The sequence below is a fragment of the Corvus kubaryi genome, unplaced genomic scaffold, assembly GCF_017639235.1.
Source record: "Corvus kubaryi isolate FWS band 111438036 unplaced genomic scaffold, C.kubaryi_AGA036_p1.0 split3-73, whole genome shotgun sequence".
NCBI classification, from domain to species: Eukaryota; Metazoa; Chordata; class Aves; order Passeriformes; family Corvidae; genus Corvus; species Corvus kubaryi.
The window spans coordinates 14,341,921-14,369,520 of NW_024582091.1; the positions used below are offsets into that span (position 1 = coordinate 14,341,921).

At 40.3% G+C, this 27,600-nt stretch overlaps 1 protein-coding gene across 2 annotated transcripts; it reads left to right on the forward strand.

Moving 5' to 3' along the window:
- Nucleotides 1–17,740: 17,740 nt before the first annotated feature.
- On the forward strand, nt 17,741–22,848 carry TPBG (trophoblast glycoprotein). Of its 2 annotated transcripts, none has more exons than XM_042016861.1 (2): nt 17,741–18,039; nt 18,746–22,848. In XM_042016861.1, exons 1-2 carry the CDS (start codon nt 17,999–18,001, stop codon nt 20,019–20,021), a joined length of 1,317 nt encoding a protein of 438 aa, XP_041872795.1. In that variant the 5' UTR covers nt 17,741–17,998; the 3' UTR covers nt 20,022–22,848. The 2 variants fall into 2 exon arrangements, with proteins under 2 accessions (XP_041872795.1, XP_041872796.1); XM_042016862.1 differs by lacking the exon at nt 17,741–18,039 and adding an exon at nt 18,234–18,338.
- Nucleotides 22,849–27,600: the final 4,752 nt, after the last annotated feature.

The window sequence follows — 27,600 nt, forward strand, 5'->3', positions numbered from 1 at the left end:
CTCCCTTTATGGTTTCATTACACAGGAAGTATTTTCAGATGTGCAAAGGGCCAGTCTTTCTTAGCAACTGAAGGCATGGACCTCTTCCTCTAGAACAACCTTATCTCATGGGGAAACTGCTAGATGTACTCTCTCATCTGTTCTGGGTGGAAGAAGCCTTTAAGTCGCCCGCAGGGAGGCTTCCCAAAGTCCAGCTCTGTGGACCAAACATTCATCAGTGTGAAGAAGAGGTTGCGGCTCTTTCAAGGGCATCGCACGTCTTGCGCCACTAGATGCCACTGTCGAGACACGTTCGTTCTTCGATCCCGCTTACGCAAAAACAAAAGAATGGCAAGATACATTTCTAAGTAGCGTTTTGGATAGCCTTATTCTTAAAACGTGAGGGGGAAATACAGACTGGGAAGCTAAAATTTCTAGCGAATATGGTATAGTTTCCTGAAGCAGAACCAGGGAAATATCTTTTCAGGCTACTGCAAGTAAATGAGTTCATTTTGTATTTAGCTGTTTAAATAGTTATGGTACTATTTAGAGACAGAATGAAATTCTGTCAGATAATTGCAAGCCTACTCAAACATTACAGAATCAAAACTAGGGAGAGAAGTTGGCATGTGAGATTTCAATTTAATTTGGCCAAGAAAAATTGTTAGTTCTTCCCTAGTTTTGCCCGTCCTCTTATCTGGGAATATATATACTTTCCTCACTGAGCTGAGAAACTTCTATTCTCTCTTATATGAAAGACAGCAAATAACCAACAGCCAGGAGAGAAAGAAAGGAACTAATAAGATGGACCATTCTTCCATCGTCTTCTTCCAATAATGAAGAAAATAAGAAGCTTTGCATTACTCTGAAGGTATGGTGTGGAGTAGGAGGACTCCATCCAGCTATTTGATTGGGACTAAAGCAAACCTGCCATCCTATTTCTGGATCTTGGAAACAGAAGTTATCCCTTAATCATGTGCAGTTCTCCTGACCCAGAATGTGTTCGCATGGTCCCACATTTATTTGGTTTGGTAGTTATCTGAAAAGCTGTCCTTGTGCTAAATATTGTTCGGCTCCTGCCCAAGGTACCTGCAGGCAGCAGGACCATTTCCAGGCTTGGATAGGCTAGCAGAACAGGGATCTGAAGCATCAACTGAGAAAGAGTAACACTCTGCAGTAGTTCTGATGCTGTTTTGAGCAAACACGGGACTGTTCTAATTTGACATCATTTGGAAGTGAAATAAAAAGGCTTGTGCTCAGAATCTGTAAGTGGCAATTCAGTGAATGTTCAGTACTTTGAAAAATGAATTAAAACCTGTAGTATTTGAAATTCAAAGTGATGTTAAGAATGCAAAAACATTCATTCGTTCATTCTTCATTTTTAGAAGTCATTTTTACCATGCATACGTCTTCCCTAGCTGTTGTTGCTTAAGGGTTTGGTCAGCAGTAAATTGCCTGCAGAACATGTGGCTGCTACTTCTTGAAAAACAGCCTTATCGGCTTGCTGCTTGCTGCTTTTAAGTTTATTTTTTTTTTAACAGAATAAACTTGTCAGGGCAGATTACATAGAGGATTGGTTTATACTAAGCCAGTAAGTATCTTCTCAGATCAGTGAAGGTATTGTCGACCCACATCACTAGATCTACACTGAAGTGATGTGGATTTCAAAAGTACTCCTTTTTTTAATCCAAATCAGACCAGATCTTGTTTTCAGCAGAGCCTCACAAACCTGCTGGAGCATGACAGAACAACTGCAGCACAGACAGGGGAATGAATGTGTAGGACAGGATGGAGAGGCAGGAATCTTGCGGGTCAGCTATGCAAAAAGAAAGAAAACATGGAATACATCATAGTCTGTTACACAGCTCATAGCACTATTCTAACATCTTTCTTATCAGCATTAACACTGGAATAATAGCATAATACTGCCTAGACTGCAAATGGACATTTTAGCAGAGGTATGTAACATTTCCAAGATAAGTGGGAAAATACTTCAAAATCACTGTGAATCACTGAGATAACAGGAAGCTCCGGGTTGACTCACCATACTAGTTCTGTTTCAGCCCTTCACATAATGAGAGTGCAAATAGAATAGGGACCGACAAGAGCACAGCCTCCTTGTCCTGCGAAATAGTACAGGAAAATATTATCTTAAAAAAAAATCGCAGATTAAAATGGTTTTTAAAAGGAAGAAGGACTGGAAGAAACTCTCAGCTGTAAGTGCTGGGTATCAGTTCACCCACCAATGACGTGGCTAAGAAAACCCCAGGGGCTTGCCCTGCTGGCTGGCTGTGGTGATGGGATCCCTGGCTATGAGACCTTGTGTGGCCCAGGGGGAGACCCTGCCACTCAAGCCCCCAGCCCCACTGTGCCCTGACATTTGCTTTATCTTGAGGAAACTGGTCATTTCTCTCTGAACATACCCATTTGTTTTTCAGGTATTCTTCCTTGCTCTCTCAGCTCTATTTTTATAGAAAATAATAGAAAGAAAGAAAGAAAGATCATTTTTCATGCCAAAGCTCATTAAGCAAACTTGGTTCAGCTCCCAAGCAAAAAGAAAAGGCGGAAAAGCAATGAGAGAGCCTCTTTTTTCCTGTAATTCCATAGCATCCTTAAAGAGCCAACCTGTGAAAAATTATTTTTGTCTGTCTTTTAGTTGCCTTAGTAAAGAGTTCACAGCAATGTCTCAGCATTGTCTTATGTCTTGGCTCAGCTATATGGCAGCACAACAAAACCTTTATGATGTTCTTACCAACGCAGGCACGTGGCATTACGCTATCCCTTCACCAAAGCACAGAAAAACAATGCTGGGGAAAAGATACTCAGAGGTGGTATTCTGAGGTAAGAGACCCATTAAGAAATTTTTAAGTGACTGGTGTTGCACGACTGTAAAGGGGATGAGAAACAAAACACAATTTCTGTAATAAACAGGTCCAAATAGATGGGATTTAATGATATCATGTAGTCAGTGTGATGATTCACTGGTTACTCTGTAGGACATTGCTGTTAAAAGCCCTCCTCAGGGTCCTTTTCTTTCTGCAGCCTTCTTTTATATGACTTAAGCTTGTATTCAGTCTTTTTCCACCTGACAGATTACAGCCAGATTTTTCTCAACTCAGGCCAACAAATAGCTCTGTATTTCCAGTACAGGCAATACCCTTGCACAGCAGCATTTTTCATGACTCACACATAGTCAAACACCAAAACCAGCACAGCTTTATACAAAGGACAAGCTGAAGGGGAAGAAAATGCAGAAAACTTCTTCTATAAAACCAGCTTCTGAAAACTAAGAAGCTTAATTTGCCTGCTCCAGTCTTTTAAGGAGTATCTCCCTTTAACAGCTAGTAAATCTCTGATCTGGGACTCAGCTGTTCATCGCATAAAAATGGCATATGTCACTGAACCTTCAGATGCCTCAGCACCTACAGATATTTTAAACTCATAAGCACTCACAAAAAGTTGTGTCCAGATGGCAAAAGACTTAAACATAGTTTCTCTGTCTCCTTGGGACTTGATTATCTCCTGCTTTGCTCTTTGAATTGCTTTCACTGCTTATATCTTCTAATTTATGTCTCCATAAAGCATTGTCATTTTGGTAAGGTGAGCTATATAGACACCTGTAAGTGGCTGCATAGGATATAAAGTAGCTGAAGGTTAGGTCTGTGGTTCCAATCTGTCCTGCAGAAGGAAAAAACAATCTAGAGATGAAAGGACAATAGGAATTACCAGCTGCTAGGACAAAAGATAAACAAAACCGTTATTCTCCCATCAGTAAAGAAAGGAGAAAAAAAATTCCGCAGTGACCTCATACACTTCATCTAGGATTGCTTCTCTCAGATCCTAAAATGTAGCTAGCTACATAATGAAAGAAAGTCCATTAGAATGTTTTAAGGAGTTTTTCCTGAAAGCATATGAACAAATGCCATCCTGTTACCTTCAACAGAGTGCTCAGTCACTCTAGCAAACAGCAGTAATTCATTCTGTAGCACACTTACCTGGCACAGCAAGCACAGCAATGCCTATAACAATAGAGCTGAAGTGCTGGGCATTTGCCTCATGCACCTGAAAAACTGGTAGGGAGGTAATTTCTTCTCTTAGTGCAAGAGAGAATGCTACCAGTGCATGTCTCATGCTGTGAGAGGAGTACTGAAAATGTTAATGCCTCTCAATGAGGAAACCAGGCTATCAACAGCTGCCCGTTGAGCCCCTTGCACAAGGAGAGAGGAAAGCATTCCTTTGCCTCCTGGGGGACATGTCAGCCTACCCATAAAACTGCAGCTGCTGGAAAAAGTTCAGGTTTGTGACTCTGTAATGTATCTAATTGGTCTTTTTTACTGCATCTGTACTGCTATACCTGCAGCAGTAGGCATTTATAGTGTTTGTGCAGAGTTCAGACTTACATATATGCAGCTTATAAAATAATCATGTATACCAGTGCTAGTCAGACTTTCTACATGCTGCTGAGTGGAGCTGACTCAAAGCACTACAGCTATGACCGCTTTCACAAGCCATTTTACTTCAGAATACTTTTTTTCCCCATTAGATCTATCACCCCTGCAAAATTATATCAACATTTTAATTCTCTAAAGGAAAATAAACACATAAATCCCAATACTCCTTATGAAGGATTTAGCTAAAAATGAAAGAAGGGGGGAAAAAAAAAGCCTGCACAAGTTTATAACAGTCAACTTGTTCAAAATGTAAGTTTTGAAGCTATCCTGTGAGAAATTATGATACTAAAAAAAACCTGATTCAGCTGAGTTCATAAATCTGATGATTAGTGTGAAACGTTAACACTAAATACATCTGCTACACTGTCTAGAGGCTGCTCTTTATGGTGAGTTAAAGAAAAGCATTGGACGTATCCGAGGTGCTCTACACATTATCACAGAAGCTTTTTAACAGCTGTAGGGCTACTTTGTCCAGAAGGGGAGTATCAGAGAGCCATGGAAGTTGTAGATCCATTTCAGATACCAAAGTACCGAAAAGGAACATCATCATTAATAAAATGGTTTGACCTAAGTGATGCAATCTAGTGAATACCTTTAACCAGGATCCCAGAAAAGTCCAGAAATGGAAGTGAGAAACTAGTAAGGAAGACGAATGGGTTAAAAGAGTTCAGCACTAAGTCTGCTTGAATGCAATCAGTGACTTCCAGAGGAAAAACACGATAGTTTCTTTAAAAAAACAGTACCTGTAATCCTTTTTTTTCATTACCTGTTTTCATAAATTAAAATCATCTCAAAGTGTTGAGAAATAAGCACTGCATTATCCCAAGGATCTAGATTTTTGTTACTCTTACACTTAATAACAGGCAAGTTGAAATATTTCAGTTGATACAAATGCTAGTACAGGGCTGATTTTCTTTCTGTCTCTGTATAGACAGTGCCCAGTTTGGAGTGCAGCTCCCTTCCTGGGACGCAGCTAGGAACAGAAATGTAGCATATGGAGCTGTTTGTAGAATCAGCATTGAAATTTAGTCAAGCAACTTCTGTAATTTTAAATCCATTCTGACCCAGCAGAATTATTCCCTTTCTATAATTAAGTTTATCGTTGCTGTAATAGGAATCGTATCTGAGGATGGAGAAATGTTACTTTAGCAAAAATGGACGTGAAAAAAACTGCCTCATCAAAAATGGAAAATGGTCAAAGATGTTAATTTTTCAAAAAGAAACTGTAAACAAGTCATCTAAGCTGTTGAAAAATAATGCTTTCACCTGTTTTCACATTATTGTGATTTTACAAAACTATCCTGTAAGCAAAATAGTATATTCTATAATTTACACTTAGCATTGCACCCAAAATAATTTCTGCCCATTGCAACAAAGGCAGACTTTTTACTGCAGCTCCACGTAATGCATCTCTGGGATTCTTAGGCTGCCAGGTGTTTTATATAACATTCTTATGGAAAAAAAAAAAGAAAAAAATATACTCCATTCCTATAAAAATAGCAGGTCTCGTCATATTAACACAGTCAAAGCAATCTCGTATGCAAAAGAAATGAAAATAGCTACAGCAGCTCGATAAGGAACAACCAGTATAGGAAACAAAAGAAGCCAACATAAGGGATAAATTTTGAATTCTGAATAAAATGAGAAGTTCTGATTAACTTAAAATTTACAGAGTGTGAATGCCTCACTGATTGCCAGTGCTATCTGACAGCGTGTGCAACAGCCAACATAACTCACGGACAGGAAAAAACATTTCCATATTACACATCACGACCAGTTTCAGGTAGGCAACTGTCACTGCCAGAGAGGGAATGGTTAATACAAAAAAAAGGAATCTCTGTAATGGCTGAGGTTGCAGCCTAAGAAAGCTACATGCAAAGGCTTTCTCGAATGAATCTCCTCTCTTCCCCACAGCATGGAGTTATATACATGGACCCATGCTCATTTATAGAGAGGCAGCATAGATCCATGAGAAAGTGGTTTTGTACTAATCCAAAAATATAAATGAGCCTGAGTGTATAAATATCAGACAGGTTAGATTTCCAGACCCAGAAATGTTTTATTATAGCAGGTAAACAAGACAACCACCAAGATACAGAAAGTCAGTTGTAGGCTTAACAAACTAAAAACACTCCTATCAAAATTCGCTTGACATCTCAGCTTTAAAAAGTCCCAGCCTTTAGCAAATATAATTTAAATGAAAAAAATATGATTTGTTCAAATCTACTCCAAGATTCGACATAAGGTTATTTTTTAAATTAATTGAATTAAAAACTAGTTCTATTTCCCATCCAACTAAAGACCTCTGTTATATACAATTAACACATGCCTTGACAAATTTAGCTCTCTTTTGTTTTGAAGCTCAACATTTGACCTTTTTCCATGCTCAGTATTGCTTTCTACAAATTAACTTTATTTTTAGATTAAATAATTACAGCACTTCTTTTTCTTTTCTTCCAAAAAGCAGCTGCCATCAAAAAGTAATTATGGGATATTCTCCCCATTCATGTTTCACTATTAAAAGTATTGCTGGAACAATTAATAAACCTTGTTTAAGATTACATTTGGCAAGGTAAGACTTGAGATTTAATAAGCATAACTGAACTTATATGTCATTTTTACCATATAGACTGAGTAGAAAAATTTAGTCAACAAGAAGAAATGCTAATTGTATTTTTTCCCTATTTCCAAGGGAGATATTTTGATATTATATCTAGAACATTCATTTTTGAGTAGTGGCGTTCTACTTATCAAGAGTCTGCAAACAGTATACATTTACCTTGTAGAGACACCGTGGATATTGAGGACAAGAATATCTCTGTAACAAGGAAATAGTTAGAAGCCCTACAAAGTGCCCTGACCTGAGAATTTAGTTACTTGCAATGAATGAAATGCCTGGAACCACAACAAGGTTAGCATTTGCTAAAGTGTTGGGTTTTTTCTGAACGAAACAATTCATCTTCGCACAGAATCTGAATTCACATGCTGATGGATTATCCATTAGCCTATTATCAATTAACCTGAAGAAATCAAAGGACTTAAACTGAGGAAGAAATGAATTAAAATTCTTTTGAGGAACCTGGAAAAGATTTGAGATAACAAAATGATTGTTCTAGCTTTCACACTTAGTAGTGCCAGTGTAAATGACAATAAAACCTAAGAATTACTTCATCCTATCTGAACTGGGAAATAATTTAATTCTGAGCCTGAAACATAACTAATTCTGTAATCAGGTGAAAACATTTCTACAGAGCTTCTACTCCCATTAAAAACATGTGCAAAATGTCACATTACCTGTGGCTTTCAAGACCTTACAGCATCATCTGTCTCATGCACATCTTGGTTAAAATGCTGGTCCTAGTGTCTTTTGTGACAGCTTTTCAAATATATTTTCCCTCTCTACTTACACAGGCTCATTTTCTACACTGGCCAACAGATTTTAAAAATAATCGCACCCCATCCAGGGCAAATATATAAATAAGCAATGTCCCATCAGCAGGCACCATGCAGCTGGAGTTTATTTGGGTTTTTCACAGAGGTATAGGAAATCCATAATGAAGTGCTGAGAATTAAGGCACAGCACAAGCTTCAGTGATCCATGGGATTTTGGGGAACTGTTGTTGCCTACCAAGTCAGTAAATTCTTTAGCTCATGAAACTGTGGCCAATAGCCCTGGCACTCATCCTGTGCTCCTGGAAGGCAGTAACATTCTGTCACTGAAAAGAAGCACGATTTTCAGAGCATTCTTGAAAATAACAAACCCTTTATTCTTCCTGAAACGTATTAAAGATACCTCTATGTGAACATAAAATACAGGTCAAGATGTGATCTGAGAAATGTTCATGGGGCAGATGGCACATACACAAGGCAAGGAGTCAGTTGTGGCCATGCAGGTCTCTGTATGTGAAGGAGAAGAAGAAAAAAGTTGAACACCCTGGTACAGAGCTGAGAGGCACTCAGAGCTTTCAGAAGATGCAAGTGATGGTGCCACATCATGGTTGTCAAATTGCCCAAGGAGCTGCATACTTCTCAGGCAATCTGTGAAACCTCAGTTACTAAACAGGACTGACAAAGCATTGCAAGCTCTATTTGATCACTGTCACAAATTCACTAAAGCAGACAAAACTTGTCCAGAAAGGTCCATGATGGCATGGTCAACATTTTTTTCTCTTTGCCTTTGAAGAAGAAAGGTAATTTAGTTCTGTTGATCATAAGTGATGTTAGTAACATTTTAAGTTCTTCATTGATTCCAGAAGACCCAAGTTTGATTGCCTCTGAAGTCTGCCTCTGAAGCCCTTTGTTAACTTCAGGCAGAAGAATGAATTTTTTTTAATGATACTAAGTATCTGCAAAATCATAGAGATACATGCATGAAGAAGAGTCTTAGAACAACATATCCCATGGGAGTGATGGATGTCACATCAACTTTCAAAAATGTTTGCCCTCAAGAATAAGGTTCAGAGAGAGGGGACAGATCATTCAAGAATGTTTGTTAATGCAATATGCACATAATAGTCCCAAGTCTCAATACCCTCTGTACAGATCATACATGAACTAAAGGGAATGCTTTTTGGTAGGTTTGCTAGATAGCAGGTGCAGCTTTCAAAAACATCAAAAAGGTTTAGAAACCTTGGGAAATTTGGGCTGCTTAATAGCAGTCATTTCTGAAGATAAAAATTAGAAGAGCTTTTATCTTTACTGCAGATTTCAGTCTGAGGCTAGACATAGAGAGAGAGATACTTGTAGCTCTAGCCACAGCTACAAAGAACAGTATCTGGCAGTGTATGCATTATATAGTTAGTTTTCCATTGGGTGGCTCCACTGGATTCAAGGTATGCTAAAATACTATTCTCTGAAGGAAGAGTAAGAATACAGGATTCTGAAACAGATCTAGCCAGCAGTAGATCTCCTAGCAGCATTAAATGAAATCTTGTCCAAGGCCAGTCTTTTTTCTCTTGTATTTTTCCAGCAGTTGAGTTTGCCTTTGTTCTTATGCAGCTCTGAACTGTGTCTTGGCAACACGAGATTGACAAAGTGAAGGCATTTTTCAAACTGATACTAAATGATGGACAAAATGCCAACTGACTAGATTTAGCTGTCATGGCATATAGAAAATCTACCTCCGCTATATGTAAGCAATAAATTATGATCCTTTTAGTACTTTTTGAGTTTCAGTTGAAAACACAGTGAAGAACAAATGAATTTATCCTGCCCTTTTTTAGCTCCCCTATTATCTTGCCTGGATTGCAGCGGTTCTGTAGAGGTACATGAGTTAGCAGTTTGTCTAAGCATGTCGGAAAGAATGTGTTGACTGAAAGGAATAAATAAAATACTGAATACAAAAAAGAGAGAAAACTTCTTTTCTGTCACTGTAGAATGGTAAATTTAAAAAAATAAAGTTTTACTTGCAGCCTCAAAAATGCCAAGGTATTATGCAGCTCCCATTCATTTGAATAGGAATATATAAATATAACAAGTCATACCCCTGTATTTGTGCAACTACTAAAAACTTTCTTTTCCACATTAAAATTACTATTATATACTGAGACTGGTTTCCATTCAAGAAAGCACTCATGGCTTAGTATCATTTAGTCCAGCTTAAATGCAGCCAAGACCTTCATGCCCAGTGTGACCAGTTGTCAGTTATGGTAAACAACTACTATCAGCAACATCTATATGAGAAACAATAAAGCATATACAGCACTGAAAACGTCAGTACAATTTTTTTTTTCAGTGTGACCTAAAGATGATTTAACTATCTTAACAACTGCTTCCCCACCATTTTCCCCAGCAGCACATTAATTTTCAAGTTTATTTACTTGGTATTTGCATCCCAAACTTCAGAATATTTTAACCTAGTCATAAAAGAAGCAACTCTTGCCAGCCTGGATCTAATTTCATGTCATAAATCTCTTCAAGCAGGAAATCCTCTGGAAGAACACCTTTGATATGTTATCTTGCATCGCCTCCATTGTAGGCTGTGATGCTGCCATCTTTTCCCCACTCTTCTGTGTTTCCAGCAATATATTTCTTCCACTTAGGGGAACCTCTGTATCTCTGTGTCCATAATGCCTTGAGGTTATACACAACTGGAAGCTGTTTTTTCCAATTATTTCTTTTACCTTGCTCTACCTTTTGCCCTTTTGTGGGTATGAATTGTCGGAAAAAGGGTATGGGGACTGAGAGTCTTAGTCTGAGCTGTAGGCTGTGACTGTTCTGCCCCAAATGTGAGTCAGAGCAGTCTCAGTTAGTTTCTGCTGCCCTCAATATCCATGAAATAAATTGCAGGTATATATGGTTCATTCTCAAACTAGTATTCCCTTCAAAATGTTCCATGCTCATGCCCCATTTTCTGTAGAGGCCATCTGCACCCAGAGAAGGGAAAGAGCTTCCTAAAGCCATTTTACACCCTATAGGGCATTTTTGCTCTGCATATGGCACAGGGAGGCCCTAATGAAACAAAGAAACCATCGAAGGAATTTTTCTGTAGGACTTTGCAGGATGTATATTGTGCAACTGCATTTCTAACAGTTTATTCAATAACATCAAGCATACACAATGGTTCTGAAGTGTATTACAAATATATGGGAATCTAAAATTAATGTGTTTAACATTAGATCATCTACTGAACTTTAAAGGCAGAAAATTTTTAATTTCTTAATAAGTATTTTAATAATTATACTCAGATGGCCAGAGAAAGTCATAACTACAATTGGTTAAAATCAGAATTTCTCCTGGAAAAATGTTCAAGTACTTTTTCTTGTCACTTGTTAGTATATTGTAGGGAAAATAGACCAAAAATCTATCTAAAAAAAAATGAAATATTTTCTGTTTCTCCTTATGTTCAATACCTATAAATTTAGGCATTTCAGAAATTTGTCCCATTTATTCATATCTGTCCCTCTGTTTGGCCACAGAATATAAATGGACCAATTAAGACCACTACTTCACTTCCATTTTTTCCCATTCTTTTGACATCCGATGATTGAAATCTTTCAGAGCTAGAAAATGAAAAGGGGTGGTGTGAACTTGTAACTATTTTACTTTGTTTTTAAAACCTTCAAAATACTAAGGATGCATGATTTTGTTTTCAAACTTCAGGTTGAAAGAGAAGCATATTTCAACAGAGAATCTTTTCACTGTAAAATCTTTCAAGTGAAAAAAATTGGCTAACAGTTCTCACGTTCATAGTACTGAAGGTTTTTAAGCTCTGATTCAGAAGTACCTCAGCCACAAATCAATGGAGTTTGGGAAAAAATATTAAAGAGCTCGTGTTTGAACAGAATGTAATGTCTTTCTTCATCAAGCTGTGTTGGATACAATAAGGAACAATATGCTGGACTAGGCAGACTTTTGCTCCGATGCCGTAGCAAGAGTTTGGCTCTTTTTCTGGCACTGAAGTTCTTTCCAGTTTACATTCAGAAATAATGAACTTAATGGGGCAGACCTCAAGCCTTATACAACACTGAGCTGATAATTATATCAGACTTTACCATGTAAAATACATTGTACTACCCATAAAAGATACTAAGATAGTTCAGCCCAGTGACATTAACTTTCCATGGTTAGCTGGTGATGACACATATGCTTCACTATTGCACTAAATCATTAAAGCTAGCATACTTTTAAGCATGCAAATTTGGACAGAGAAATCTGAGGCCTTTTGATCCTGACTTTAATTAGTGTAGGCAAGTTATTGTTTATCCTAAGTATGCACTTTTGTTTTCTGAATGTCATCCAATCATCACTACCCACCTTGAAGTACTACAGCTAGCTCCCCTCTTCACTCAATTTTACCCTTTTTTGAAACAGAAGTGTCTTCTGTAGCCGTTTTGCTTGGGCAAGTCTTTGCCTAAACTTTGTAAAGTTATTTTAGTCTTTCCATATAAGTCAGCATACAGCTAGCCTCCAAATCACTTTTATTGTTCCTTCCTTTCTTTCTTCTCTCTTTCTTGTAATTTTTTCCAGTCATAGGATGCCAGAATGGAATGCAGTATTTCAGGTGTAGTCATCGATGCTAAAGGGGAAGGAAGGTATCGTCTTCCTCCTTTGCTGACAGAATATGCCACCTCCACAAGAAAATCACTGTATCCCTTGTTCCTCCCACTCTCTTCAAATCTCTACAAATGCATTCCTTTCAAAATGCTTCAGACATAGTAACCCAGAAAGATGCAAAGAGTTGAGCTAAAACTGGAGAAGGATGGGAAGGCAAAGCAAAACAGGAAGAGTTCAGTACAACAGGACTGTATAAACCTACATGTGTCATGGTGGTCAAATGCAGGTAACAAAAGATCAACAATCATGGAGGAAAAGAAGCAGGGGACTGATTCACCAAGCTTTTTAATGTTGTGTATTCAATTATACTTGTGGAGGAGAATCCTACCCAGGCAGTGAGGTTGCATTTTACGTCTGCTTTGTCACATCGTAAACAACGACACAATGTGTAAGACAGGGGAGAATCAAACCCCATATGTTCTCAAATCTGCTGAGCCTTTTATATGCCTTTTTTTTTTTTTAATGGGGAATTCATAAAATACAACTCTTTCCTACAAAGTCTTCCATTTTCAACAGATGAAAATGTTTTCATGAGAAAGGCTTTCCATGGAAATACTCCCGACTTTCAGTCCTCTGTGGTTAGAGCTCCCGCAGCCCTGAGTGCTGGAGTCAGCCACCCTCACTTGCCAGGGAAGCAAGGGCAAACCGGGAAACAACCTTGGCACAACAAGCAGCTACAAAACCTTGGCACAGCACTGCCTGCGGAGTGAGGAACGAGTGGGACTGTCGAGAGAAGTGTGAGGAACACATTGGCCCAAATTCCCTGCAGATCTGGGTTTCTACTTTTCAGACAAAGAAGAAAGCAGTATATTTCAGCTCTCCCTTCCTTTTCCCACTACAGCTCAGTGACTGCCCCAACCTATGCCATCTTTTAAGAGTCCCCTAGAAAGCATGAGCAGATGTGAACTGGACACCAGCACCTCAATCCAATGTGGTGCCTTCCTTACACACTGTAACAAAGACAACATTGCCAGTTGGCCAAAAAAACAGGATTTTGAGTTCAGCATCAGCTGGGAGTGACTGTATGCAGCAAGCCAGGTCACCATGGCACAGAGCAATGCTAATCCAACAAATAATCTGCTCAGCCAATTTCCCATGTTTGCCTTCAGGCATCAAGATTGACATCCCAAGTGGACAGGAACAATATACAATCTTTCCAGCTGAAGCCTACTTATATTATCCACCCTGCACTGCAAATCAGAGTAATAAGGAGCTACCAGAAAGCAGGTCATTTTGGCTCTTCAAGAAGTACTAAAATCAGAAGGCTTATTTTGTAAAAGGAAGAGTTTTACTGGCTCTTAGTAGTGATTTACTCTAAGTTGAATTTACACAGAAATTAGAACTAAACTTGCATACTTAAAATTAGAATAATGAAAAAGAAATTACCATTTTGAAATCTGTATAGTAGTCTATCAAAGACAGCTTAAGGCATGCATTGTTCCTGAGAAAAGAAAGAATAAAAGCATGATTGAAAGTTTAGCCTGACCTGTTTAAGCATGTTAAATTCTCAGTTATATTGTGGTGAACTTATAAGCAGTTATTCAGCTTGGCTCCTGTTACAGATACTCTACATGTCAGAACAAGCAGACCTGGAGTATGCGCAGAGGGCTAAGCAGACAGTGGCAGCATCTGGAGTACAGTAAGTCCTCTTCCCAAATCTTTTTTCCTAGTATATTTCTGACTCCAGCTCTGGTAGCTGGTTTTGCTGGAGGAAATCACCATTGCTTCTTTCTCATTTGAGTAAAGGGTTTTAACAATAAAACACTACTGGGAAACCTGGGGAGAAGGTAAAGAGTCTGTCTTCGCAGTTGCACCAGTTTTCAGCATTGCTTACGTTCAGATGGGGACACTTTGTCTCCTCTGGTCCCTTCCAATCCCAGCTAAGCATGCAGAAGTCTCCAGAAGTCAAAACAGTGCACTATGACAGAAACCAAATTAACATATTTTAAAGACCCCCCCCAAAAAAGTTACTTTTGGCTAAAATCTTTTTTTCTGTTAGTTCTGGCAAAGTTTACTGTGCTTTCACAGTATTAAAAATCAACATTCTCTGTATTAAATTAACTTTCATTATTTCAATATAAAATTGGAAAGCATACAAGAAAATGCAAACATAGATTCCTTGAAGCTTGTCTTCTGCAAAGCTTCAGTCAAAAATTACCACATAAATTAAAGTGCACCTAAAAAGAAAACTGGAACCAGAATGTTTATGGATGTTTATGGAATGTTTATGAATGTTTATGTGACATGTGAATGCGGATAAAATTCAAACAAGAATTCGAGGCAACATTTGGTTGCTGAAGTAGTTTTATGACACCATCTTAAGGATTCTGATGGTGTTTGTTCAAAAGAAGCCAAGCCTCAAGGGAAACAGGTGTCCCTGGGAGGACCTGCTGGATCTCTCTTTGTAAGGAAGCAGACGGAACTTGCAGTTTCTTCTTCCACTTTTGTGGGAAGATATTTTTGGTAGAAGAAAAGAATTCTGGTCTCTGTGCAACTGCTCACTTGGTTTATTATCTTTAGCACATCATAAATACCCTTCCAAGGTCACTTCCTATGAAGTACTGAGTATCTTTATGCAGTGTTGAGGCAATGTAGAAACACTGCACAGAAAAAACAAAAATCTCCTTGTTGATAAAGAAAATTTAAAAAAAAAATTACCACTATTTCATGGAGTCCTACCCCAAGTTATTCCAACTCCTTGGACATCAGCTGCAGGCAGGCCACTCAAAAGGGGTATCCAGCACTGTTTACTATCTGTCCAGGGGGCATTGAGAAGATTATTTAGGCTGGGATCCATCTCAGTGAACTTAATTAAATTTCAGTATCTAAAATAATCTTTCAGATTTTCCTAAGGACAGTGGAGTGATCATGACAAATGATACTTTATTCCTTTCTAGGCTGAGAGCCTTTAAAGGGGAATAGCAATGCCAAAATGGTAAAGCAATACAGTTATGACAGGCTGTCCCCATGACTCTCTGCAGCCCCTTAGGCAGGTGTCACATTTTCACTTTGTGGGAGCTGAATTACCAGAGTACTGATTTTCAAAAGCAAACAGATCTCATCACTGTCACATGAAGCAAGATTTAACCTTCTGGAGAAGGATGGTCAGAGGTTTCCTTCATGATTCCAGATGGCCAGCATGTCATCCAGCCTCAGCCTGGAGCAGCAGAGAGACTGGAGCATTGTCTCAACCCCTGCACCCTTTAACATGAGCTTCTCAGTCAAGCCCTGGGAGTATCAGCCACAGGAACAGTTTCCTAATAGTAAATTAACTTCCAGTTTGAGTCCTTTAGCCAAGACAATATATTTTTAAATCCTATACTTTAACTCAGGCAGAAGTTTTGCATAACCTTTATGCAAAAACCTATGAGATTCTATGAGCTGTGCAATGCAAATTCATAAATCAGTCAACCGTAATAGACAAAACTGACCTGGGAACACATCAAGGTTCATTTTTTTTTCATTTTCCTAGTATAGATTACAAACATCCAGGAAATCCACTCAGTATAGGTGAATTCAACAGAAAATACTTTTTTTTTCAGAGTATGCCTCTAAGAAAAGTTGTTTTATTTAAACAAGAAGAAATCAGATTACAATTTTCTTCCTCTTGCAAGCTTAAGCACGCTTAGCAGGTACAATTTACTACTGGAATAACAGGAAAGAATAGGAAAATACTTGTTATCTGTTATTTGCATTACTGCAGCACAATCAAGTACCTGTCAGTGAGCACTCCACAGAGATGGAATAAAACCACGTACCCTGCCCAAAGAGCTAACCTGCTCTGGAGGACAAGAGGCACAGTCCCATCTAGACAGTCATGAAAAGCTGGGAACTACTAGGAAAACTGTGGTCAGCACAATGAGCAGATCAGTGTAATTGCTCTTAATTGGACTATTTAATTCAAAATTACATTGTATCCAAACATTTTATAAGAGGTGGTTATGGTTATGCTGATTTAGTATTTTTTCTTTTATTTTTGTTAATGTATTTAGTTACCTGTTTTTAAAAGCCATCTCCTTTTGGAAACTCTTTATTGGTCACTGAATTTTACTGTTGTCTTGTAGGACAATTTGGGCAGGGGGTGTTTCTTTGACTTTTTCAAAGAATTTTCATAGACTAGGAAAACAAGTGTTTCTCTTACAAAATGCAGGACTTCTTTACCTATCTACTTTTCTAAGCATTATACTAAGAGGCATGTCAACAACCTTTCAACTAACTAAAATGTCCTGCAGTGTAGTGCCACTGTTTTTCTAACTCAACATCAAAGCAATAACTTCCTAAACTTCTGGAACTGCTTGTGAGTCCAAGATCTTATTTGTATCACTATTGCTTCAGGCACTCCATATTTTCTTTTCTCTGTAATCTTCGTGTAAAGAGCATGCTGCTTTATCAGCTGGACAGCCCTTGCCTCTCATCTCAACCCCAGACTTTCCTGCACCGTAGCACATCAGGCTAGAGAGAGAACAATCCTTCAGAAACTGGCGGTTTAGTTCACTATTCTCCAGATTCTGGGGCTGATTTTATCAAGACTTCATACTGGATTCATCCGTTCATTTCCCCTATGACTTTTGGCAGCTCCGAAATTCCTGCTGACTTTACCAAAAAAAGGAACATAGTTTATCGAGAAAGCAGGAGTGTAACTCTGACATACGGGGAGAAGGAAAGCTTGTGTAGGCAGTCAACAGAAGGATAAGGAAAGCCCAAAGGAGTCATCGCCTCAAAACGTTCTGTTTCACATTGCCGAAACTGCTTATTTGTATACGCTCGTAGATATTTTGTGTTAATTAGGTGTTATTTAATGATCTCAATCACTTTCTAGGGACCAGTGGCCAAATACAGCCCACACGACAGCTTACACTATTCACGACTTCCTCAAATACCCCTCTGTGGGGTAACGTAAGGGAGTTACTCAGTTGCAAACCCGCATTTGTTACACCCGGATTGTTCAGCCCTGCCAGGACGGTTCTGGGACAGCCATCGCGGCTGAAGCGGGTAAATATTTTATATACAGACTGGTACTTACACGCTTTTCCTCATCATAATAAAGTTTAAATCTCAGTCTTGAACTGTCAATTTGCAGGTCCTTTTCTTTTCTTGCTCATTATTATTATTATTTATTTTAGGATCTCTAAAGTTCCTGGCGGGTTTAAGTGTAGTTTTGGTGTTATTTTGGTTTGGGGTTTTTTTGCTTCAGCTATGGAGCTCACTCGGGTGTATTTCGTGGCTGCTGTTGTTCCCTCCTCTCCGGAACCGCGATCCCTGGGAAGACGGGCGGGGGCAGTGGCCGCCAGCAGCCGGCACGGCACCCCCCGCGCTCCAAACCCCCCGGAATTCCCCATCCTGCCCCCGGCCTGAGCGCGCCCATCGCGGAAACCGCGGCGAACGGCGCCCAGCAGCCGCGGCGGGGCAGGCACAAGTACGGCGCTGCGAGGCGGGGAGCGGAGCGCGGGGCTCTCCCTTCGAGAGGCGGGCGGGAGCGGCTCCGCGCCGAGCGAGCCGCACTGAAGCCCCGCATGCCGCGGCTCCACATGGCGCGGCCCCGCTCGGCGGCAAGGTGAGTCTGCGGCAGCACCACCTGGGCTGGGGAAGAGGGGAACGGGACGCCGAGCGGAGCCTCCCGCGGGCTCCCGGGCGAGGCAGCCCGGCAGCAGCGGCTGAGCTGGAGCGCGGGGGCGGCGGGCGGGAGCCGGGCGGGGCGCGGGCGGCGGCTCCCCCTGGCCGGGCGGCGCTTGGTTTCTCCTGCCAGTGGAGGCAGGGCCAGGCGCGGCGAGGGTGGGCGCGGAGTTGGCGGCAGGGCTGGGGGCAGTCGGCGGCGAGCTCCGGAGGAGTTTTGTTCTGCACGCGGGGCGGGAGGTGAGGGACGGGGTCCGGGACCGGGCTCCCCTCCGCTGCGCTCCGCGGTGGGTTTTGGGGCCGGGAGTTTGTAGCGGCCGTGGCGGAGGGGAAGAGCCCCGGGGCAGGGACAGCGGGTGGGGAGCCGCGGTACACGGTGGGCGGTGGCGGGTTAGATCCTCCTCTTTCCCTCCGTGCTACGCCGGTGAAGTCGACGGCCGGGTGGGAAGGTGGCGGCGTGAGCTGGAAGTGGGCGAAAACTTGTTCCTCCGCGTGTTCTCCCGCTCTCCCGCGGGGCCGGGGCCACCCGGGCGAGCCGCTTATCGGGGGCGGGGGACGAGACGCGGGCCGGGGGAGGGTGGGTGGGCGCGGGCAAGAGGAGCCGCGCCGCCCCGCCGCTGCCGTGTCCCTTTTCTCCCCTGCCGCAGGTCTCGCCGCGGGAAGCGGAGCGGAGCCAGCCCCCGAGGGCGAACTCCTGCCCCCGAAGAAAGGGCTGCCCGGAGCCGGCCCCCGCCTCGCCGCGCCGCCCGGAGCCGGAGGTGCCCGGAGGGAAAAGTTGCGTGCGGGGCCGGGCCGGGCGAGATGCCGGGGCGCGGCGCGCTCTGCCTGGGGCTGCTGCTGCCCGTCCTGCTGGGCTGCGGCTCGGCGCAGCCCGGCGGCTGCCCGGCCCTCTGCGAGTGCTCGGAGCCGGCCAAGACGGTGAAGTGCGTGAACAGGAACCTGACGGCGGTGCCCCCCGACCTGCCGCCCTACGTGCGCAGCCTCTTCATCACCGGCAACCCCCTGACCCACCTGCCGGCCGGCGCCTTCCCCGCCCAGCGCCTGCCCGACCTCGCTTCCCTCAACCTCAGTGGCAACCACCTGCGGACCGTGGAGGCCGGCGCCCTCGCCCTGCCCGCCCTGCGGCAGCTGGACCTCAGCGGCAACGCGCTGGCCTCCTTCAGCCCGCAGGCCTTCGGGGAGGGCGGCAGCCCGCTGGAGGAGCTGGCCCTCCGCGGGGCCCTGCGCGACCACGGCGTCCTGCTCAGCCTGGCCGCTCTGCTGCAGTCCGGGACCCTGCGCAACCTCAGCCGCCTGGAGCTGGCCGACAACGGGCTGCTGCTGCTGCCCTCTGGCATGTTCACTGCCCTGCCGGCCCTGCAGCAGCTGGACCTCAGCAACAACTCCCTGGTGGGCCTGCGAAATGTCTCTTTCCAGGGGCTGGGCCAGCTGCAGAGCCTCAACCTCAGCGACAACTCCCTGAGTGTGCTGTGGAACAGCACCCTGGCCCAGTTCCGCAGCCTGCCCACGCTCCAGCACATCGTTCTGGGCCACAACACCTGGGTCTGTGACTGCGCCATCGAGGACCTGGTGGCCTGGCTCAAAGAGAGCGACCAGGTGGAGGGCAAAGAAGCCCTGACGTGTGCCTCCCCTGACAAGATGTTGGGCAAAGCACTGCTGAAGATCAACAGCTCAGACCTGAACTGCTCTGTGCCCATAGATCTGCCTTCCCAGCTACAGACTTCGTATGTCTTCCTGGGGATAGTCTTGGCTCTCATTGGGGCCATATTCCTTCTAGTTTTGTACTTGAACCGAAAAGGAATCAAAAAGTGGATGCACAACATCAGAGATGCCTGTAGGGATCACATGGAGGGCTACCACTACAGATACGAGATCAACGCAGACCCCAGGCTAACAAACCTCAGCTCCAACTCGGATGTCTGACAAAATGCCCCAGGTGCAGGGCAGTGCAAAGTACCTATGCATGAAAAGTAGACTTATGCTTTACCCTCGTGCTTGCTTCCATCTCCCCTGAAAAGTCTCAGACGTGCTTGTAATTTGAGGGGGATATGCCTCCCTGTGACGTCAAGTTAATTTTTGTTTTGAGACACTGGACAGCTGAGCATGGCGTTCAGCTGTATGTAGGAAACAAGCTGCTACTTATTTTCCTCCTTACCTGTCTGCACTTGTGGGAAATTTTTTTTCAAGACGTCAAAAGAAAAAAAGGATTCTGATGATCCAAAGCCACCAGAGTTTATAAAATGTTTACTAATGCAGACGCCATTCAACAAAAGCTGCCTCAACTTTTTGGGAAAATAATGTTATGTTCCCCTGTGCCAGTTTTGATCTTGTATATCTGAATTGAGATGCAATGATTACATTTCATAGACTACCTTGAGATTTTAAAAACCAAACAAAATCCTTTTAACAGCTCTTCAGAAGGAAATCAAATAGCAAGCATGCACAAATACTGTATAGTTTTACACGTTAGGAAATTTATGATCTCAGTAAGTCTCTTACTGTTTTGTAGTTATTTTTGATTGTAGTTTACGTGACTTGACAGAATTTTTTATACAAACTGCATCTAAACTCCATCTAAACTCAGTCTGAACTGTTAAATTCAATAAACAGTCTTACAAGAACTGTTGTGTTTGCTGTTCAATGAGAAAAGTATGGACATCTAAGAATGTGAATAGCGCTACAGTCTCTGAAGTAATAGCCCTGCAGTAGTAATATGAATAAAATTTTATACAAATGTGTAGCTTAGAGGCATAAATGTTTGACAATTTTCTGATATATGCTAAGAGAATTACACTGAGCTTAATTACACTGGGAATTAAATGACGAGAGCAGTTTCACTTGGCACAAACCCCTCGGACTGCTCTCTGCGAGCACCTGCATAATGTCAAGACAGATACTAGGGTCCACTTTCCTGGGAAGGTACAAGCTAATAGAATTTTCATAAGGTCTTCTCTACCAAATAAAAAAAAAATCAAATTAAATTGTGGAGTTGGTAAGCTAAAGAAAATTTTACCTGAACAGAATTGCTTATTATAAAAAACCATACTTGTGTGTCCTGAACTAAATTAAATGCAGCTCAGTTGTGCGGCCGGCAAGCTCTAGGCTTGTAAACATCACTACAGCATTTGTTAGATTGCTGTTTCCTTTTTAAGGTCTCAGTACTTGTGAAGTTCTGTAGCGGTCTACATCCAGTAACTTGATGGAACTTTACATTTATCTCAATGCATTTAACAGGTGCACTTCAGTATGGTATGTTACTTACTGCTTGCTTGGGAATGCATTTTCTTGTAAATAGGTAAAGCATGCAAGAAACCCTGTCAGAATGCCTACTTTAAGATGCAGCTCTGACCACATATAGAAAGGTTAGCAAGAACCTTCCAGTGGTTGCCAATAATTAGTGCACTTTTTCTAATCTATTTATGGTTTCTTAACAAAAAAAAAATACACCAGCTGTAAAAGTGTGATGTGACTTGATATATATCAGTTTATTTGTGGAGCTTTTTCCATGGTCACTATTACTTGAAGCTCTTGAGCATCTCTCAAATTTTATGAATTGCTGGCTAATTCCTTTTGCTTTCAAAAGTGGCAGTTCTCTCATAGATGTATACATTTGGTAAAGAGCTCATAAATATAAAATAGTCTTTAAAGTATCAGAAGAAATATAATTATTTTGGGCGTCAGTATTATTCAAAAGCATTTTTCATCTCCTTGCGACTTCAGACAAAGCAAGTAGCACAACTTGCTTTAGGCTAATTTTCTATTTCTTTAAATTGGATTTGTTTAATAGCAGTGATTTTTTAATGTACTTATGTGCATTTACCCTTAAAAGTAAAAAAAGAATGGCTATTAATTACAATTAATGTTTTGTAAATCAGTATATTTTGCAATTAATGTGAATTAAGTGATAGCATATTTCTCCTGCTGTAATTTAAATGTTTGAGCAATATCTGGTTAACGGCATATGAATTAAGTTTGCGGATTCTTATAAAGCAGACTGCCCGTCTGAATATTAGCTGCCCATATTTTAAGGATAGTGTGAAAACCCCCGTGTGAAGAACTATTACTGTTGCCACTATGCAAACCGTTCATACTTGGTATACATCAGATAGTTTATGTAAGAAGCTAGAACTTACAGCAGCTACGCAGTGTGCTTTGTTGTATCGGTTATTCTGGAGATTATCAACTTACACTTACCTGTACAGTGCCAAGAGGAGTAGAGCATCATCCTTGCTTTAGATGCTTCTGTAATATAACAGATAAAATGTGTGCAAACCAAGCCATTTCTTGGGCAATTTCCTGAGTTTTGTTAACAGATACTTTAAAGTAACTACAGTAAAAGCAATTATCCGTGATGTGTTAATGTAACTGCCGTGCATTTGTAGAGCTGTGTAAGGACAGGCAACGACTTTTAATTGCAGTCTCTCACCAATGGAGCGAGTATTTGTATAGTGGGCAAGTGTAACTGTTGTTGCTGTTACTACACGTATTATTCTAAAGATTATTATTACTATTATTTTTGTATCTTAGTCAATGTAATAGAAATTTATTAGAGACCTGGTGACAGCTACTTTAAAATAATTTTTGTCATTTCCTTACGTGTGTATTTATTAGGATGTAAATTTAGCATGTGTCAGTGTTGTGTTGGATGATGTTCCCCTGCAGTGTTTGACCAAACAGTGAATGCTTTGGTGTTTTGTACAATGCATTATTTGATCTTAAATTCCCTTCCATAAACAGTGCTTGAAATTTGTTCTGCTTTTCTTTCTCAAAATAATTAACAGTGGTACTCAGAAGACACATAAAAGTATCTCCCACACTACTTTGGAACATGGTTAAAAACTAAACATTTAAAATATCATTAGTTTCAAGGTTCTTCTGAAGCACATTTTATAATCCTACTCTGCTTTGACACCTGAGATTCCATTTGACTACTATTTCCAGAGAAGCTTATTCATTCATTCTTCAATAAAACACGTGCAGTACTAAATGCCTCTAAAATGTGTTTTGTATACATAAATCCCCAAAGTTCTGCATGACATAGTTGTTACTGAAAAACATCCAGACTAAAGTAGTGGGCAAATCTTCATGAAAGGCTGCAGAGCTCAGAAGCAGAAAGGATCATTTCTCCAAGGTTTAGTTGCTTTCCTAAAGCTAGTTAGTTGTAACAATCTTAAAATTTACTTGGAAAAATAGCACAAGGAATTGACATAGTTTTAATATATTTTCTTAAAACACTTTGGTTAAGTGCTCTTGCCATGTAAAAAAATTCCCCAAATCCTCCTTTAACCAAGGTAGCTTTATATTAGATCATTTTTATTTCATTAGATAATTTTTATTTCACCAAGCCATAATATTACCAATAATTTTGACATCCAAAAAGTGGTTTGCAAGTTTTGCAACAACTGCTTTAAATCTTTTCATTTGGGATAATTTACCTTTTAAGCACTGGTGACAGTCCCCAGTGACATCGTAGCAAGTGGAGCAGTCTGTTCAGACCCGTATTCTGTTGTTGACTGAGACGTCACTGAAAACAGGCAGGGCAAATTATTCAAAATATGACTGCGCTAGAATCCCAACTCTCATTATTCTTCTAGCATTTTCCCTGTGGTATACTCCAGTCTCTCTGCATCTGCATAATTTCTTTTTTGCCTCATTTTCTCAAGAAATCCATTAAAAAGAGTGTCATGAATCTGCACAGGTAGAGAAATCAGTCTGACTGCACCAATATTTTGAGGTTTAGCATCTCTACCTCACTTTAAGCCTTAATGTGGAAAAGAGCCTTTGTCAAAGTGGACGGAATGAAAATTTGATGTGCACTTTTTCTTTCTCTTTAGCAGCTGAATGTTCAAGAAGAACCATTCATTCTCAGCATATGATGAAGGAAAATAGCATTTGGTAAAAAAAATGTTTTTGTTTCAAGCTTCCAAATGACATTTATATTCTATGAGAGAAAGTGGAAGGCAGAAGCTTGTAAAGGAAACAGAGGTATCTCTTTGTGATGGGTCAGCACTGGAAGTCACAGTGCTATGGGTAGGAACAATTCCTGATTGAATCTGTTGATTACGTTCTGGTCATTTTTATAGGTACAGCTCTAATTTCTTCCTGTTGATATAAATAGAAACATTTTGTTAACATTTTGTTAAGTGGCATCCCATCTTACAATATTTGCAATGCAGGTGTTTCCACTGTGAGTTTCTTGTGGAATATAATAGAAGATTGAATTTAATTCAGTGCCTGCTGATTTAATAATGACCAGATCAGGCCCATAACTTAATAATCCTTTTTTTTTGCAAATACGTGGCTTACAAAGGGCAAAGACCTTGGCTTGAAATCAAAGAATAAAAGCCCAGTACAAAACCAGGGAAGATAGAAAGCAGAACATTTGGAGAGTGCAGCATTTATCAGATACTTCACTCAGAAAAGAGACAAACCACACGGGAGCAGAGGGTCCTTTGGTGATACAGAAGTAAGTGTACTCTGTTAGCTTCCTAAGTCAATACAGAAGTAGCAGAAAAGTGATGCTTTGTACCAACACAGTAAACCTAACAGCACTTCTCTCCCACACTGAAAAAACCCCCACCAAGCCTTTAGAAGGAAGAATATGGGTTTGCAGTATAAGTATGTCCTTAAAAAGGACTTTAACTTTCTCAACTGTGTTACAATTTATGTGTTGTCACATCCATGGAAAACCTTGCTATGCCAGAAGTCATCTGTTGCGTAGGCAAAGCTTGAAATCAGGCTTTGCATTCCCAATGTTAGCCTAAATAGAAAAAACCAACTATTAAGGAAATTAAACTGGTACTTTAGACAGTGTATTTTTGGTACAGTTAATAGTTTAATATTTGCAGTTACTTATATTTTTCAAAGTATTCACTAGATAGCTTTTCCTATCTGATGATAGACTAGCAGAATAACAGATTTGTGTTTCCAGTAATTATGCATGAAAGCATCTGAATAAATTAGCAATATTTCAGTGCATACAGTGATGAAAATGGTAGAAATCTTGTGTTCTAGAATGTTTCACTGTTACAGAAGTGTTAGATGTGCAAGAAACAGCTGTAACTTTTTCTGATTGAAGTTTGGTTTCCTAATTAAAAATATTTTTGAGGAAAACCCCAAAAAAATTTACCAGATTGCTTATAAATGTTATATGTTCACTATGTTGATTTTATTACTATAAATCCTTACAGATATAGAGTTCTTTACTAAAGTATAATTGTATTCTTTTTAGCCCAAATTGATGGTTGGGCTATGAATTTGCAGGACAGAATAGTGAAAAATCAAAGTCCATATAGTTAGCCTGATTGATTTATTTAGAAAGAAATTTGGCCAGTGAATATAAGGGATTGTGTTTTAATTGTTATTTTGGACAAAATTTGGTAGCTTTTTTGGTTATATGTGGTGTTAATTTTCAAGTTAGGTGCCAATTCTAAATTTAACAGTAATGTATTTTCAGCTTTTTAATTACCAGTTCAGACTGTGTTTTAAAGTCTTGAAATACATATTTACATAGTGAAATATAGAGGCACTGTTATTACTGATGGAACTATTCAGGAAATAAGCTGCTGAAACAGAGAATGAAGGGTGAAAACCAGAGGGGTGCAAAAAAGCGTTCAGTTGACAAACTTTTATTCCTGCCACTTCTCTTAATGAAATTATATGTATGTAACCTCATGGAAATCAAAGGGAAGTATGACAGTTTATCTTCTCATCGATAGCTAATACAGATGTCCAAAATTTTATTAGGTAGGAACAATTTTTTGGGGTTGTCCCAGGAGCATAGCTGATAATTTAGTTTTGTATCTAAATTGTTTGCTATTATTATTTTTTTTCTCATTCTTAGGAGAGCTAACACAGAAGGATGTTTGGCTTTACACATGGTAGATTGATCTGTCCTAAGTTTTATCACAGAACTGAACTGTCTTAGTCTCTGTCCACAGTCCACTTCAGGTATTCCATTTGTTCTAGTAGAAATTCTCTTCTGTTCCATAGCCCAGGGTAGCCTTGTATAATGTCATGGGCATGTATACAATAAAAAATTCATTTGTCAAATTGACATTATCAAAAGTCAAACAGACATTTCAACAGAATTCAGTATGTATTTCATCAAGTAATGGTAGTAAAATAGCAAAATAAGAAAAAATAACATTTATTGCAAGAATGTTGTAAGCAGTCATGAACTGACACCACTTTGGGGCATTTGAGTAATTTAAGCTTCTTCTGAAGATGGAAAATAAAAAGAAGAAGCTATTTCAGTGACAGTTTTCTTCTTCAGGTGGGTGTCTTCATTCATTCTCCTTAATAGCTCATGAACAAGCAGTAACCGAATCCTACAGATAGTTACATGTTTAAATCTGTTTAAATCAGGGGTTTTACCCCACTGATTTTCTAGTTCCATCATTTCAGAGGTGGGTGCTTTAGCCTGGAGGGGATTAAGAACGCTTAAACATCAGCAAACAAGAATTTTTATTTTATATGTACATATAAGGATTTTGCAAACACACACATACATGAATAAATATATTTCTATGATGTACAACAGTAGGAGACAGAAGAGGAGTAGAACCCAAGGCACACTGTCTCTCCTGTATGTTCTGTGGGCTAGCTTAGGGGCCTATTATTTCCACACATTGGAAAGGGTACCTAAGTGCCTAATGGGAGTGGGTATTCCTCTGAGAAGCATAGAAGACATGGTTCATGTTGCTGCACACCTAGTGTGACCATTAGCAGCAAGTTAACAAAAACTGGTGCTGAGTAGTCAAGATTTTCCAAAGTGGCCATGGTCTGGGGTTCTGCTCTCAAAGTAGCTTAAAGTAGCTTCTTTTTCAAAAGTTCTTAAACACTTTTTGGAAAATTACACTTGTTTTAAGGTAAATTTAACAAAATGTGGAAAAAACAATTTTCAATGTGAAAAGGTGTATGTCTGGTATACACTTGAGAGAAAATATAAATACTTGTAAGAACTTCTGAAATTCCTCAGTCTTTGCTCTCTCTGTAATTTCTCAAAATGAGGTCTCTGTAACACCATCTATCCAGAATATCCTTCCTTTACTCCAGCTTATTTAATCATCCCTAATCCAGATCACTTTTATCCATTACCTTTGTATTGTGATCAAGCTTGATTGCTTCACAGTGGTGAAAATGTAGAATTCCTCAGAAACAAGTCTTGAATAAAATCAAATACTCAACATTTATCACCAAGCAGATTAATTATTATGTTTGTTGCCAGTCTTTCATTCAGGTTTTCCCTTTTGCTGTTTGTCTCTTTATGTTTAGCTTTTCAACACACTAAAATGGTTCTGTGGTAGCCCAGAGGAACTCTCTGATTCTGATTCCCAGTAATGAACGAGGAGATCTTATTTTGAGATGATCGTCTTGAAAAAACTTGCAGAAACAGTGCTTGAACTTTTCTGACAGGATAGTAAAATGTCACTGAAAATAGCTCTGCTAACATACTCTTCATTTGTCAGCAACGCTGCATGTGCAGAAAGAGCCAGAATGC

Excerpts from the sequence above, each read along its gene's own strand:
- TPBG (XM_042016861.1), top strand. The coding sequence starts at position 17,999 with ATGCCGCGGCTCCACATGGCGCGGCCCCGCTCGGCGGCAAG. Across the intron at positions 18,040-18,745 it reads CGGCCCCGCTCGGCGGCAAG|GTCTCGCCGCGGGAAGCGGA; the intron begins GTGAGTCTGCGG and ends CCCCTGCCGCAG.